This window comes from Chanodichthys erythropterus, chromosome 12, assembly GCF_024489055.1.
Source record: "Chanodichthys erythropterus isolate Z2021 chromosome 12, ASM2448905v1, whole genome shotgun sequence".
Taxonomy (NCBI): domain Eukaryota; kingdom Metazoa; phylum Chordata; class Actinopteri; order Cypriniformes; family Xenocyprididae; genus Chanodichthys; species Chanodichthys erythropterus.
Window position 1 is genome coordinate 10,388,950 of NC_090232.1, and position 13,426 is coordinate 10,402,375.

Here is a 13,426-nt window from a genome sequence, read left to right on the forward strand (position 1 = left end):
CTCGCCGGTTGCTATGGACTCTTGTTCGCCGATTGCAGTGGACTTAAGCACCCTGGACGCGATGGACGAAATGGCTGCTTTGCCAGTGCCCACGGGCAAGATGGCCGCCCCTGCGGTGCTCAAGGATGCAGGGGTTGTTCCAGCCATTGAGTCCGCTCCAGCCAGTGAGTCCGCTCCAGCACAGCCTGCTCTCCTGGTCTGTCCTGTCTTGGCCCAGAGGGCTGTGCTCACTTTTTATGTCTTGGCTGTCCTACGTGCGTTGAGGAACTCAAGCTCTATTGCCGTCCCGGAGCAGCCCAAGCTCTATTGCCGTCCCGGAGCAGCCCAAGCTCTATTGCCGTCCCGGAGCAGCCCGAGCCCGCTGCCGTCCCGGAGCAGCCCGAGCCCGCTGCCGTCCCGGAGCAGCCCGAGCCCGCTGCCGTCCCGGAGCAGCCCGAGCCCGCTGCCGTCCCGGAGCAGCCCGAGCCCGCTGCCGTCCCGGAGCAGCCCGAGCCCGCTGCCGTCCCGGAGCAGCCCGAGCCCGCTGCCGTCCCGGAGCAGCCCGAGCCCGCTGCCGTCCCGGAGCAGCCCGAGCCCGCTGCCGTCCCGGAGCAGCCCGAGCCCGCTGCCGTCCCGGAGCAGCCCGAGCCCGCTGCCGTCCCGGAGCAGCCCGAGCCCGCTGCCGTCCCGGAGCAGCCCGAGCCCGCTGCCGTCCCGGAGCAGCCCGAGCCCGCTGCCGTCCCGGAGCAGCCCGAGCCCGCTGCCGTCCCGGAGCAGCCCGAGCCCGCTGCCGTCCCGGAGCTGTCTGCTCTCCTTGATAAGGCCACGGAGGCCGTCACCGAACTGCCCGCTCTCCTTGATAAGGCCACAGAGCAGCCTTGGTCGGCCCTGCCACCACCGCCTGGACCATTTGCTCTACCGCTGCCGCTCAGGCCATCTGCCCTGCTGGCGCCACCCGAGCTCCTTGCCCATGAACCCGCCAATGCCTCCCTTGATTTCCCCAAGAACTTTTTTGGGGGGGGCAGTATACCTAGGGGTGGGGAGCTTGTGGGTGGGGAGCTTGTGGGTGGGGACCCTGCTCAACCATGGCCTTTAAGGGCCTCTGAACTACTATGGCCATTCATGGACTGTAGGCCACTAGGGCCATGTATGGACTCTGTCCTGCCGTGGCCGTCCAAGCCACCTGACCTGCCGTGGCTGTCCGAATCACCTGACCTGCCGTGGCCGCCCGAGCCACCTGACCTGCTGTGGCTGTCCGAACCACCTGACCTGCCGTGGTTGCCTGAACCACCCGACCTGCCGACCAGGCCACCTAACCTGCCGTGGCCGCCCGAGCCACCTGACCCACCGTGGCTGCCTGAGTCCCTGGGGCTGCATTGGAGATCCCGTTCCCGGCTACTGTTAGATCTCCAATGCAACACCCCCCCCCCCCCCAGCTGTTCCTTTAGGTCGCGAGGACGCGCCTTCCGGGAGGGGGGGCGTTATGTCATGATCACCGTCTGTTCCTGTCAGTTCCCGGACTACATCTCCCATCATCCTCTCTGCCACTCACCTGCACACACTTAACACTAATCACTAATCACCACACCCAGCTGCTGCTCATTATCAGGACTATAAAGGACTTCCACTCACACCACCTCACCGCGAAGTATTGTTAACTGTTGTTGCAATTCCGAGCGTTCCCCTGTGTTTTCTGTCTGCCTGTTTTGCTGTTTCCGGTCCTGCTTGTTCCCTGTTTATTGACCCGTTGCTGCCTGTCCTGACCCCTGCTTTGTATACCGACCTGTGAGTGATATCTGCCAGTCCCGACCTCTGCCTGTACCTGCATTACGATTCTGTCTACCCTCTGCTTTACCTGCTTGCTCCTGATTGACCCTGCCTGTACGACCACGCTTACATTTAATAAAACGCTGCACTTGGAGCCCCTGCCTGAGTCTCCATTCACAACATATATATATATATATATATACAGTACAGTCCAAAAGTTTGGAACCACTAAGATTTTTAATGTTTTTAAAAGAAGTTTCGTCTGCTCACCAAGGCTACATTTATTTAATTAAAAATACAAAAAAAAAAATAATAATAATAATAATATTGTGAAATATTATTACAATTTAAAATAACTGTTTTCTATTTAAATATATTTGACAAAGTAATTTATTCCTGTGATGGCAAAGCTGGATTTTCAGCATCGTTACTCCAATGATCAGTGTCACATGATCCTTCAGAAATCACTCTAATATGCCGATCTGCTGCTCAATAAACATTTATGATTATTTTCAATGTTGAAAACAGTTGTGTACTTTTTTTTTTTTCAGGATTCCTTGATGAATAGAAAGTTCAAAAGAACAGCATTTATCTGAAATACAAAGCTTCTGTAGCATTATACACTACCGTTCAAAAGTTTGGGGTCAGTACGAATTTTTATTTTTATATTTTTGAAAAGAAATGAAAGAAATTAATACTTTTATTCAGCAAGGATGCATTAAATCAATCAAAAGTGGCAGTAAAGACATTTATAATGTTACAAAAGATTAGATTTCAGATAAACACTGTTCTTTTGAACTTTCTATTCATCAGATAATCCTGAAAAAAAATATTGTACACAAATATTTTGTACAATTGTACACATTAAATGTTTCTTGAGCAGCAAATCAGCATATTAGAATGATTTCTGAAGGATCATGTGACACTGAAGACTGGAGTAATGATGCTGAAAATTCAGCTTTGCCATCACAGGAGTAAATTACTTTGTGAAATATATTCAAATAGAAAACAGCTGTGTTAAATTGTAATAATATTTCACAATATTACTGTTTTCTCTGATTAGTCAATCCAACATGGGCGCCATTGATGCAGGACATTCAGATTTTGTGAAAAGTATATATATTAATCATACTTTTTTTTTTTTTTTCAGAAAAAAAAGCAAAACAACTGCTAATATTATAAGCAAATTAAGTTAAATGTTGCTCATGCTGCTCTTTACTGCATTTTGAAAAGTATGTAACTCCTAAATCATGTTGCCTGTTTAGGGTATAAAAAAAGGATAATTCACAGCATTGACAATGAATGGTGTTTCAAGGTAAACTGGGCTCCATGTACTGGTCATTGCTTTATTGTGAATTCTGGAGTGATGAGTGAGAGGTGGGTTGTGGGTGGTGGGAGGGTCAGTAGAAATCTTGTTCCAGGACCGGGGCCCCTAGTGAAGACACTTATAAGCCCTCCAGGCCTCTGGACCCACTGTACACAGCAGTGGCAGGGTTTAGCTCCAACCCTGATCAAACACACCTGAAACATAAACAGATCTATCTTACCTACTGTTACTCACTGTTTATAACTCATTAATATATGGTTCTCAAGTGTCCACTCTACATTACGGTTCACAGGTAACTAATTCAGTAACTCAATTTTTCATTATTAATATCTCATCAAGTTATGGTTATTACCTTATATTTTATTTTCAAAATAAAGTTTGAATTTCATCTTGATAAACAAGAAATCACTGGGCATCATGACCTTTTTGGAGAGTATCACGGGTACAGCACTTCTGGTAAGCAACATAGTAAGAAAAGTGTCAGTCATGAGATATTAATAAGAAAACCACAAATACAACACCCTTCAGTCTAATTATGATAGCCAATTTTTGCTGCATCTTGAAATAAACCAGGAATTTGTTTTTCAGTTAAATAAGTGTTAATAAATACATTTATTTAGCATGTCTAACTGTGGAAGTCTCTTTAAAAAAGTCACATCTGTCATTTCTTATTGTGTCTCTGTCTTCATTACATTGTTTTACAGACTCATCTGTGGATTTTGCCTCATCCCATTCTGTGTCAGCGGGTTTCAAGATGCCCATCACACCTGTCCTTACTGCCACAGGCACTTACCTGTAGGATATATGTCCGCAAATGACTTTCACATTCAACATTCAACATTATGATCAATAATCACAAGCCAAAAAACTTAACAGAACAGATACCACTCTTAAGCACCACAATGTATTAAAACAATTATAATGCAAAACATATTTGCTTCGTTAACAATTAGCTTAAAAGTCCTATTTATGCCATATCATAATTATGAGCTTACAAGTTGGAATCACATGTTGGAATCTCATAATTACAACTGTCACAGATGCTGGATGCAGCACAAATTAATATAATCAGGATCTTGATGCAGCAGCTTTCTTTATTTAAACTAACTCAAAACTCCATAAAACACAGTTAGACCTGGGAACAGAACAACCAACTAGACAAGGACAAGGATAGACAGAGAACTGAGAGAAACACAGGGTTTAAATACAAGAACAAACAGGAGAGCTAACAAGATAATTAATGAGATAAACATTAAACCAATAATGAGACACAAATGAACTCAATGAGGGTAACCATGGGAACAAACAAGTGGCGGGAAACTGAACATAAGAGAACATGTGACTAAAGAAAAACAAACTCATGTGTTGCATCCCAAATGACACACTATCCACTATGTACTTATGCACTATGTACTCATCCATGTAGTGTGTGAATTGTATAAGGTTATTTTGTTATTTAACATCAGAGTCTGACAGCCCCTTCCCCTCCACTACGCAATTAAAGCTGCTTACAGTACATGAAGTGTCCAACAATCCACACTTTGTTTTTCTGTTAATTTAGTGCATCATCCGGGTATTTAAAGTGTACCTTTTCTTTTTGGAGTTTTCAGTGTGAACGCACTACTCGCACTATTTATACTTACAAACGTCATAGAATAGTGCATAAGTATGCAAATAGGGACGCACCTATACATGAACAGAACAGGGAAACAGATCAAAAACAAACTCAATACAGGTATAACCCTGACAATGATATGGTGTGTGAACGCACCTTTAAACTGTTTCAAAGATCTAAACGGTTTAATGTCTATACAAATCTACACTATTTAAAGCTGCAGTCTGCAATTTTTGGCCCTCTAGTGGTTAATAAACAGAACTGCACGCGTCTTGCGGAAGAACATTGTAATTTTGTAATTTTTGTAATTTTTCTCCGTGCTCATATAATATTCATTATTCTGTATAATGCGTGTGTTGTGTCTGTGTTTTCTGTTCCCTGTTCCCCCACTCTGCACTCCCAATTTTCCAGAGCTTTACACACACATTTTCTCAGACTTTTTCAGCTCTGAGGTGTGAACGACCAGACTAAAACAGGGGGGTTTCATGACATTTGTTGCATCAGCCTATATAGAATAAACAGAAATCAATGTTGCCTACATGTAATATTTTCTCATATATTTTATTTAGGTTTGAATAACAGGGATTCCTGTCCTAACAGCAATAAACAATGCATCTGAACCCAAAATATTGTTACGTCCCAACCTAGGAGCATTGAGGAGTAACATAAATGAAGAACGTCACATAGGGAAAGCATAGATTTGTAATTATTATAGGAGCAACGACAGTTTCTTTTGTTTATGAGCCACTACATCAGCTTCAGAAATGGGCATAAGCCAAAATAACAAATAAAATAAAAACTATTTTTTAAAAGGCTACCGTAACCTAACAAAGAAGAAGTGAACAAAAATATATCCCACTTCCCTATCTCCCTATCTATTTAAAACCAGGAGAAAATAGCTTCTAAACAAAATAGGCACCATTCCCTAGAAGAGTGGCATCGCTCTATTTACAGATTACCTTTTAATACCAACACAATATTAAACAGAATTAGCAAAACTAACCAAAGAAAAAAACAGTTTCAAAGCAACGTTAGGCATACAACAGGCCACTTCACTTTACTTTACTTAAAACAACTTTACCCATGTGATGCCAAGAGAGGAGCTAATCCGCTTTCCCATATGATTAGCAGCCGAAATCTGGAGCAAAGAGAAGAGAGAAACTCGAAAAGAAAAAGAAAATGTAACAATATAGAATAACAGAACTGACTTATAAAATACATATATAAATGCAGGTTTAATAGCATCTCACCCACAGATAGCATATCTCAAAACTTCTGCAAACACACATCTTTACTGATATTAGCAATTATTATCAAAGGTGTGAATGTCCTGCAACTGAAAATAAAATCAAGTTAAAAAAGAAAAGCATGTTGAGTGTAACACCGAGTACTGAATGATATGATTATAAATGATTAGATAATGTTTGCAGTATATTCTGATTTTTGGCTAACTATTATTATATCTTGTGCAATATGAATACCTTCATCTACAGACTGATATCAATGATGTCATGCAAATACACACTACCAAAGAGCCAATAGAATGGAATAGACTATGGTAGGCTATTATATGTAACGTTTCATATAGCATTTTAACTGTCCTCTTGGTCCTCCACATAGTCATTGGCAAAGTTGACAATATTTTTCAGTGCATCTAAAATCAGAATGTCTACTGTTGTGTTAGTAGTATGTTCCTCATGGTAGTTTTTCACAGGATAAATGTAGCTCACTGGAACTCCCAGACTGTTAGAACACTCCTCCATCTGCAAAAGGCAATTAGTTTAACAAAAATCAATGGAAAAATGTAGATGACAGAATACAAAAGGAAAGTACAAGAAACTGTAATGTGCATACACTGAAAGAAATCGCTGTCATTTGTTTAAAATGCATTTTTAATATTGGTAATCGAAAATCATTTTTTCTGTTTAAACCTGTTTTTTGTTTTTGTTTGTTTTTCAGTTTGTCTACAGAGAAAAAACCCTCCCAAAAATATAAATGTATTACTTGGTCGCAAAAATAAATCCCTGTACCTTCTGTTTTATTTTTTTGCTTGTGTAGATCTTCTGAAGGTTGTCTTTAACTAGTGGACACACTTCATCCACCTTAGTCATGACTATGACTTGAGGAATGCCTGTGGTACAATGAACAAGAATTACATACTGTATATTCCACAATATACAATATATATATATATATATATATATATATATATATATATATATATATATATATATATATATATATATACAAATTATACTGTTCACTTTAAAGTAAACTTCTTAAAGTAAATTTTTAAGATAGTGTGTATCTTCCTTGATGATCATATTGTTATAGTCATGCATAAATCTCTGAGTGATGCTTCTCGCTCTTTTTAAGTAAAATCCTCCAGGTCCTGCAAAGGTTGGTTTAGCAGCATTTTCTGTATATTTGAGTTTTTCTTAACATTGGCTATGATATTGAGATCCAACAAATGGTACTCATACAGAACTATACAATGGTTTTTCATCATATTTTAAGAGTCATGGATGAAACTTGTGCACCAAATATTGTATTTTTCACAATAAACATTTATTTATTCTATATGACTTACCCAAGTCTCGTGCTTTCTCACGAACTTCTCTCATTTGCCAAATCATTTCCTCATCAATCACAGAAACAGTGTTAGCAGGAAGAACAGCCACCAGACAGTGAATCCTGTCTTTCAGAATGGGATTCTTGTTGTACTTTGGGTCTTCTTTAGTAATTGGTTTTACTGGGTTAAACTGAAGAAACAGAAGAACTAAATCAACTACAAGAATGTTTTGCATTATGGAAATTAACAAGAACAATAGAACTGAAACAAAAGTTTGACCTGTTAGACAACTTAAAATGTAGTATCACATGCATGACACTCTTTTGCACTGATTCAGATTTCCACCATTTCTGGAGTGAAGTTTATCACACTTTTTTGAACAATCAGCTCAGGTTTACTTCCACACTATGCAAAAGGACTTTATGATACAGTGCTTGAATGAGAAATCTGAAGTTTGTATTAAATGCACTTACAGTATAACCATCCTTGATGTGACCATTTAATAACTTTTTAATGTCATCAGTCTTTATTCCAATGCCTCCACTGTGCATACCGGCGATGTCGGTGAACGTGAAAGGAAAGAAGGAGCCAGGCCTGTTCCTCACTTTGTATGTTTTGCACTGAGAACAAAACCCAAACATATTTTAACTGTTTTGCATGAAGCTTTTCTTACTATGACAACAACTACTTAACATGGCTTTAATATATATACATGTATATACATTTAACATTTAAGCTTATACCTCCAAAGTGAATGTTTTTACAGCATTTAATGTTGAATTTGCCAGGGCTCTGGTAGTGATGTGCCCCTTGAGAGCATTATTCACAGAGTTGAAGAAGCTTGATTTTCCAGCACCTTGTGGGCCATGCAGAAGAATCCGGAGAGGGTTGACTTCCGCATTCCCAGGTTGGAAGTTGGTTACTGTTGTCAAAAGGTTTTGTCCATCTTCACTATAAGGGAGTTTAAAGGGGGGTGGGGATTTTGTGAGCATAAACCTAGACTTATATGCATAAAAGTATAAAATGCAAGATACAAGATGCAACATGTTTTTAAAATATTCCAAGAATTTCTAATCGATTAAGTATTTGTATAACACTTTAAAAATGCTGGCTATAGCATGGAAAAACATTTGACTTCAATTTTGGATGCAGTTGACCAATGAAAATATTTCAGAAAACAAATGTAAGAGTTAATGGATAAAGCATGTTCTGGCAGGAGAGAAAAAAAAATATATATTTTTAGAGCTTACCTCCAGTTTATTGATCTCCATGGCCTGTCATACTCTGTTTGACCAAAAAAAATTTTTAGTCATTTTCAATTTTTATTTATTTATTTACTTAGTCACTTACTGTTACATAACTATTAATAACACTAGTCACTGTTATAAAAATAAAACTTCTTGGAAGAATTAATTTCAGTGTGTGGACATTAATAATTTTTTTTCAGGATAATATAACCCTAATTTTTATTTCACTAAAAAAAAAAAAAAAAATCATCATTTACCTGGAGGAGGAGGAGGAGGTGGAGGTGGTGAATAATTAATAATGGATCCCATCTTAACAACGTCTTTGTCCTGGAAGATAAAATATTGGTTAGCAGAATACTATTAAATCTGAAAAATAAATAAATAACGTTTGCCACCGTGGTTTTTATTGCTTTATCTCAGTCCCTCCTAATGTCTCCTTCCCTCCCATCTAAACTCAGGAATGGCCTCTGTGCCACTACGTGAAACGACTTGGTCACTGGAAGTTTTAAAGGGCACCCATTATGCCCCTTCTTGCAAGATATAAAATAAGTCTCTGATGTAAAAAGATGTAAAATAAGTCTCCATTGGGTGGGCAAAAACCAAGCGGCAACCTCACGCTGCCTCTCTTGACTTGAAGCCAACACAAAAATGACTTAAAACACCAAAAGGGAGTCAAATATGTATCTCTCCATGTTAAAATGCCCAGCTTTACAGCAGAAAAAAAAAAAAAAAAAATATATATATATATATATATATATATATATATATATATATATATATATATATATATATATATATATTTATTTATTTTTTATTTTTTATTTTTTTTTACAACCTGGTACAAAAAGTAGTTTTGGTCTATCCAGTTTATTTTGCTCTTCATGGCAACTGTGAGGGGGGTGATTGTTTTTCATTTTTATAACTCATCCGTTTAAATTATATTAAGCCTTAAAGTTATGCATATTTAAGGGCGTGGTCACTTGAATGACAGTTGGATTGCCACAGCTGTCGCTGCTGATTGCCGCGAATTGTCTTGCTGGAGATGTAGGCCTCACCGAACCATCGGATTTTATGAAAAATATCTTAATTTGTGTTCAAAAGATGAACGAAGGTAGAACGACATGTGGGTGCGTAATAAATGAGATTATTTTCATTTTTGGGTGAACTAACCTTTTAAGATAATTTAAGCCTAATTTTTTAATGTAATTCTCTCTACATGGCTCTGAATGAGATCGCCTCACTGACGCTTTCAAATGCGTCCTTCGGGAGATATGGAGAGATATTGTCTAAACAAAAAGCATCCAGTATTGGCAATAAGAGGGTTTGGCTTTTCCAATTAATGTAGACCCGTTACATTCTTCTAGTCTAATTATTACTATTAGTTTAGGCTACATTCATTATTAAATTAATATTACAATACATTTGTTCCTCAATTTCATAGCGCATCACCGCTTAACTGAAGTGAGGATAATAAAATATTGGGCTGTTAGTCTAGCTCCTCTTTGAAAAAGTTTTAAACATTTTTTTAGTTCTATTATACAATGAAATTAATTATATGTCTATAGTTAAAATTATTACCACTGTATAATATTTCCTAACACTGCAGTCATTAATGAGAGCAGCTTTACTTCAAGCACCGACTTTAAAAAAACAACCTGTAACACGAAATATATCTCATTTGCTTCAGTATGGGCCACAAGAGAATAATGGAATTAAGACGTATCATCAGCATATCCTCCTGAGACCCAGAAAAAAAAAGAAAAAAAAAAGTATTTTTTCACATCATTATATTGTTTAGACCATAAGAAACAAATGATCCTCAGAGGTCATGTATAGTGGCATAACTTTGTTTTAAAAAGTGGGTGGGACAGGAATGTGTATGTGGGGGTAGCAACAGTAGCATTTTCGTTTAGCGTGCAAGAGGCTGTGGGTTCTAATCCATCCATGTATGATTTTTTTTTTTTTTTTTTCATTAAAACCAAAGATGTTTATCAGTGATTGTATCAAGAGCAGGGACACGTTTATGTGTATTTTGTTTTGTGATTTTAACGGAACGAATAGAGTCTCTAAGACTGCGCTGTGTGCACGAGCCAAAGAGAACACTGTTGCGCCTCTGATACCTGATACTGATAGGCCTACTCTGATAGGCTACTGCCACTTTTACTTTCACTTATTTCCGCAGTATTCGTTTCGTTTTCAAAATAGATAGGCTAAATATCAAGTCTGCTTTTTAAAACAAAGAAGAAAATGAGGATGGTTAGTATGCAACAACAGCAGGAAACTCTGTATATTCGTTCAGTTTGCACGTCAAACGAGTTATATCAGATCAGAAGCGTGTAACATGAACGCTAAATAAATTAATCGATTTGATGTGCGAGTTTATGTACATTCGGATTGTACGTTCATTAGGCTACTGAATGAATTAATTACTGAAGCAAAAAGTGTCCATGTAAATGTAGCTAGACAGAAATCAAAAGGTGTCCAGATGACGTATCTACTGCTCCATTAATTAATGTGCCTTTAGTTTGACTTGGACACAGAAGCCTCCTCATAATCTACTGATAATAATGATTTCAAGAGAGTCCAGAATGAATCAAAACTTTATTTTTAAATCTTTATTTTTAAAATCTTAATTTTATTTTTAAAACTTTATTTTTATTTTTAAAACTTTAGTTTTATTTGTCAGGTCAAAATGTGTCATGCCAATTAAACAGTTAAAAGCAAATTCTGAAATAATAAATAGCCATAACATCAATTGTTTAAAAAAAAAAATAACGAGTAAGAAATGCATAGCCTACCTGACAGTGGATGCACGCACAGCGCTGTGGAATTTCTCTGACGGTTTATTCACACAGGGTGTTGGTGTTCCTCTTGTGGTTTCTTTTTTCCCCAAACCATTTAACCGCAAACCACGCCCTTTACCTGAAAACCACACCCTCCAGCGTCGACTCACGTCCATGGGTGTGTCTCTCTCAATCAGCTCACTAGTTCAGTAGTCAGGGCACTGATCAAGGAGTCGGCCATTTTAAGGGCCGTCTCAATCGTAGAATCCTGCAGGGCACTGAAACGTCCGTTCCCTGAAAAGTCCCTCAATGCACCGTGAAATCCAGGAGCAACAATGCTCATTATTGTCACAGAACCCTTGTTTCCCTGGACTTCAATTCCCATGTTCCTCCTGTTCTCCACACCGGCACTCACTTCCCTCGTCAGCTCCTCATCATCACAGATCACCTGCACCTGGACTCCATTGTTAGCACTCCTATATAATGCACTCACTCCCTGCACTCCTCGTCCGTTCTCTGTTTTGTTAAGGTGTCTGTCTGTTGTTCATTGCCATTGTTTGAAGTAAAAGTCTCTATTATCGTGGAAATCCGTATCTGCCTCATCTCTCTACCAGCCACCCGTAACAGAAGAACGGACCTAAACCGACCGGATTTTCCACGAACAAAAAAAATGGAGACTTTCCCCAGCTCCCTGGATCCAGCTCCTCCATCGCCTCTCACCCTAACAGCCAGCGAACGCATTATCGGGCTCCTGCAGGTAGGACGTTCGCTGGAGAGGTATGTGGAGGAGTTCGTTGAGCTTGCTTACTTGTCTAACTGGCCCGACGCTCAGTTGATCTCCCTGTTTTTGGATGGATTGGATGACGACACTATCCGTTTTGATGAACCTGTTTTTTGTTTCTCCTTAAGCGAAACTATCAATTTAATTTTGTGGTTGAATGGCTCCAAATTCTTAGTGAAAGAGGTTCAGGATCAGTGTTGTCGTCCGGTCCATCCAGAAACACGGTTGGCCGGGCCAGTTAGTCAACCTCCGGCTTCCTCCGCACACCGCTCCAGCGAACTCCCTGCCTGCCCCAGGCTTGACCCATATTCCGCTACTGGGCCCAGTAAGCGGAGGAGGAGGAAGAAAGCGGCCCCAATGTCTCCAGAGCCCGCTCCAGTATCTCCAGAGCCCGCTCCAGTATCTCCAGAGCCCGCTCCAGTATCTCCAGAGCCAGCTCCAGTATCTCCAGAGCCAGCTCCAGTATCTCCAGAGCCAGCTCCAGTATCTCCAGAGCCAGCTCCAGTCCCCACAGAGCCAGCTCCAGTGCCTGTGGGGATTTTAATTGTATTTGAGGGGATGAAATGGCCCTCAACCCCAGTCTCCTCCGAGCCAAGTTCTCCAGTCTCCTCCGAGCCAAGTTCTCCAGTCTCCTCCGAGCCAAGTTCTCCAGTCTCCGCCGCCGAGCAAAGTTCTCCAGTCTCCGCCGCCGAGCAAAGTTCTCCAGTCTCCGCCGCCGAGCAAAGTTCTCCAGTCTCCGCCGCCGAGCAAAGTTCTCCAGTCTCCGCCGCCGAGCAAAGTTCTCCAGTCTCCGCCGCCGAGCAAAGTTCTCCAGTCTCCGCCGCCGAGCAAAGTTCTCCAGTCTCCGCCGCCGAGCAAAGTTCTCCAGTCTCCGCCGCCGAGCAAAGTTCTCCAGTCTCCGCCGCCGAGCAAAGTTCTCCAGTCTCCGCCGCCGAGCAAAGTTCTCCAGTCTCCGCCGCCGAGCAAAGTTCTCCAGTCTCCGCCGCCGAGCAAAATTCTCCAGTCTCCGCCGCCAAGCAAAGTTCTCCAGTCTCCGACGCCTACGAGCCCTCAGCGCCAGCCGCCGCCTACGAGCCCTCAGCTCCAGCCGCCGCCTACGAGCCCTCAGCTCCAGCCGCCGCCGCCGCCGAGCCCTCAGCTCCAGCCGCCGCCGCCGAGCCAGCCGCTCCAGCCGCCGCCGCCGAGCCAGCCGCTCCAGCCGCCGCCGCCGAGCCAGCCGCTCCAGCCGCCGCCGCCGAGCCAGCCGCTCCAGCCGCCGCCGCCGAGCCTGCCGCTCCAGCCGCCGCCGCCGAGCCTGCCGCTCCAGCCGCCGCCGCCGAGCCAGCCGCTCCTAGTATGGTCTCTGTGATTGAACT

General features: G+C 41.5%; 1 protein-coding gene across 1 annotated transcript; it reads right to left on the bottom strand.

Moving 5' to 3' along the window:
* Positions 1-6,208: 6,208 nt before the first annotated feature.
* On the bottom strand, positions 6,209-11,675 carry LOC137031656 (interferon-induced protein 44-like). Its single transcript, XM_067402762.1, has 5 exons — positions 11,493-11,675; positions 7,734-7,880; positions 7,279-7,450; positions 6,719-6,819; positions 6,209-6,451 (listed from the first exon to the last, which is right to left on the bottom strand). The coding sequence occupies exons 1-5, from the start codon at positions 11,673-11,675 to the stop codon at positions 6,281-6,283; spliced, it is 774 nt and encodes a 257-aa protein (XP_067258863.1). The 3' UTR covers positions 6,209-6,280.
* Positions 11,676-13,426: the final 1,751 nt, after the last annotated feature.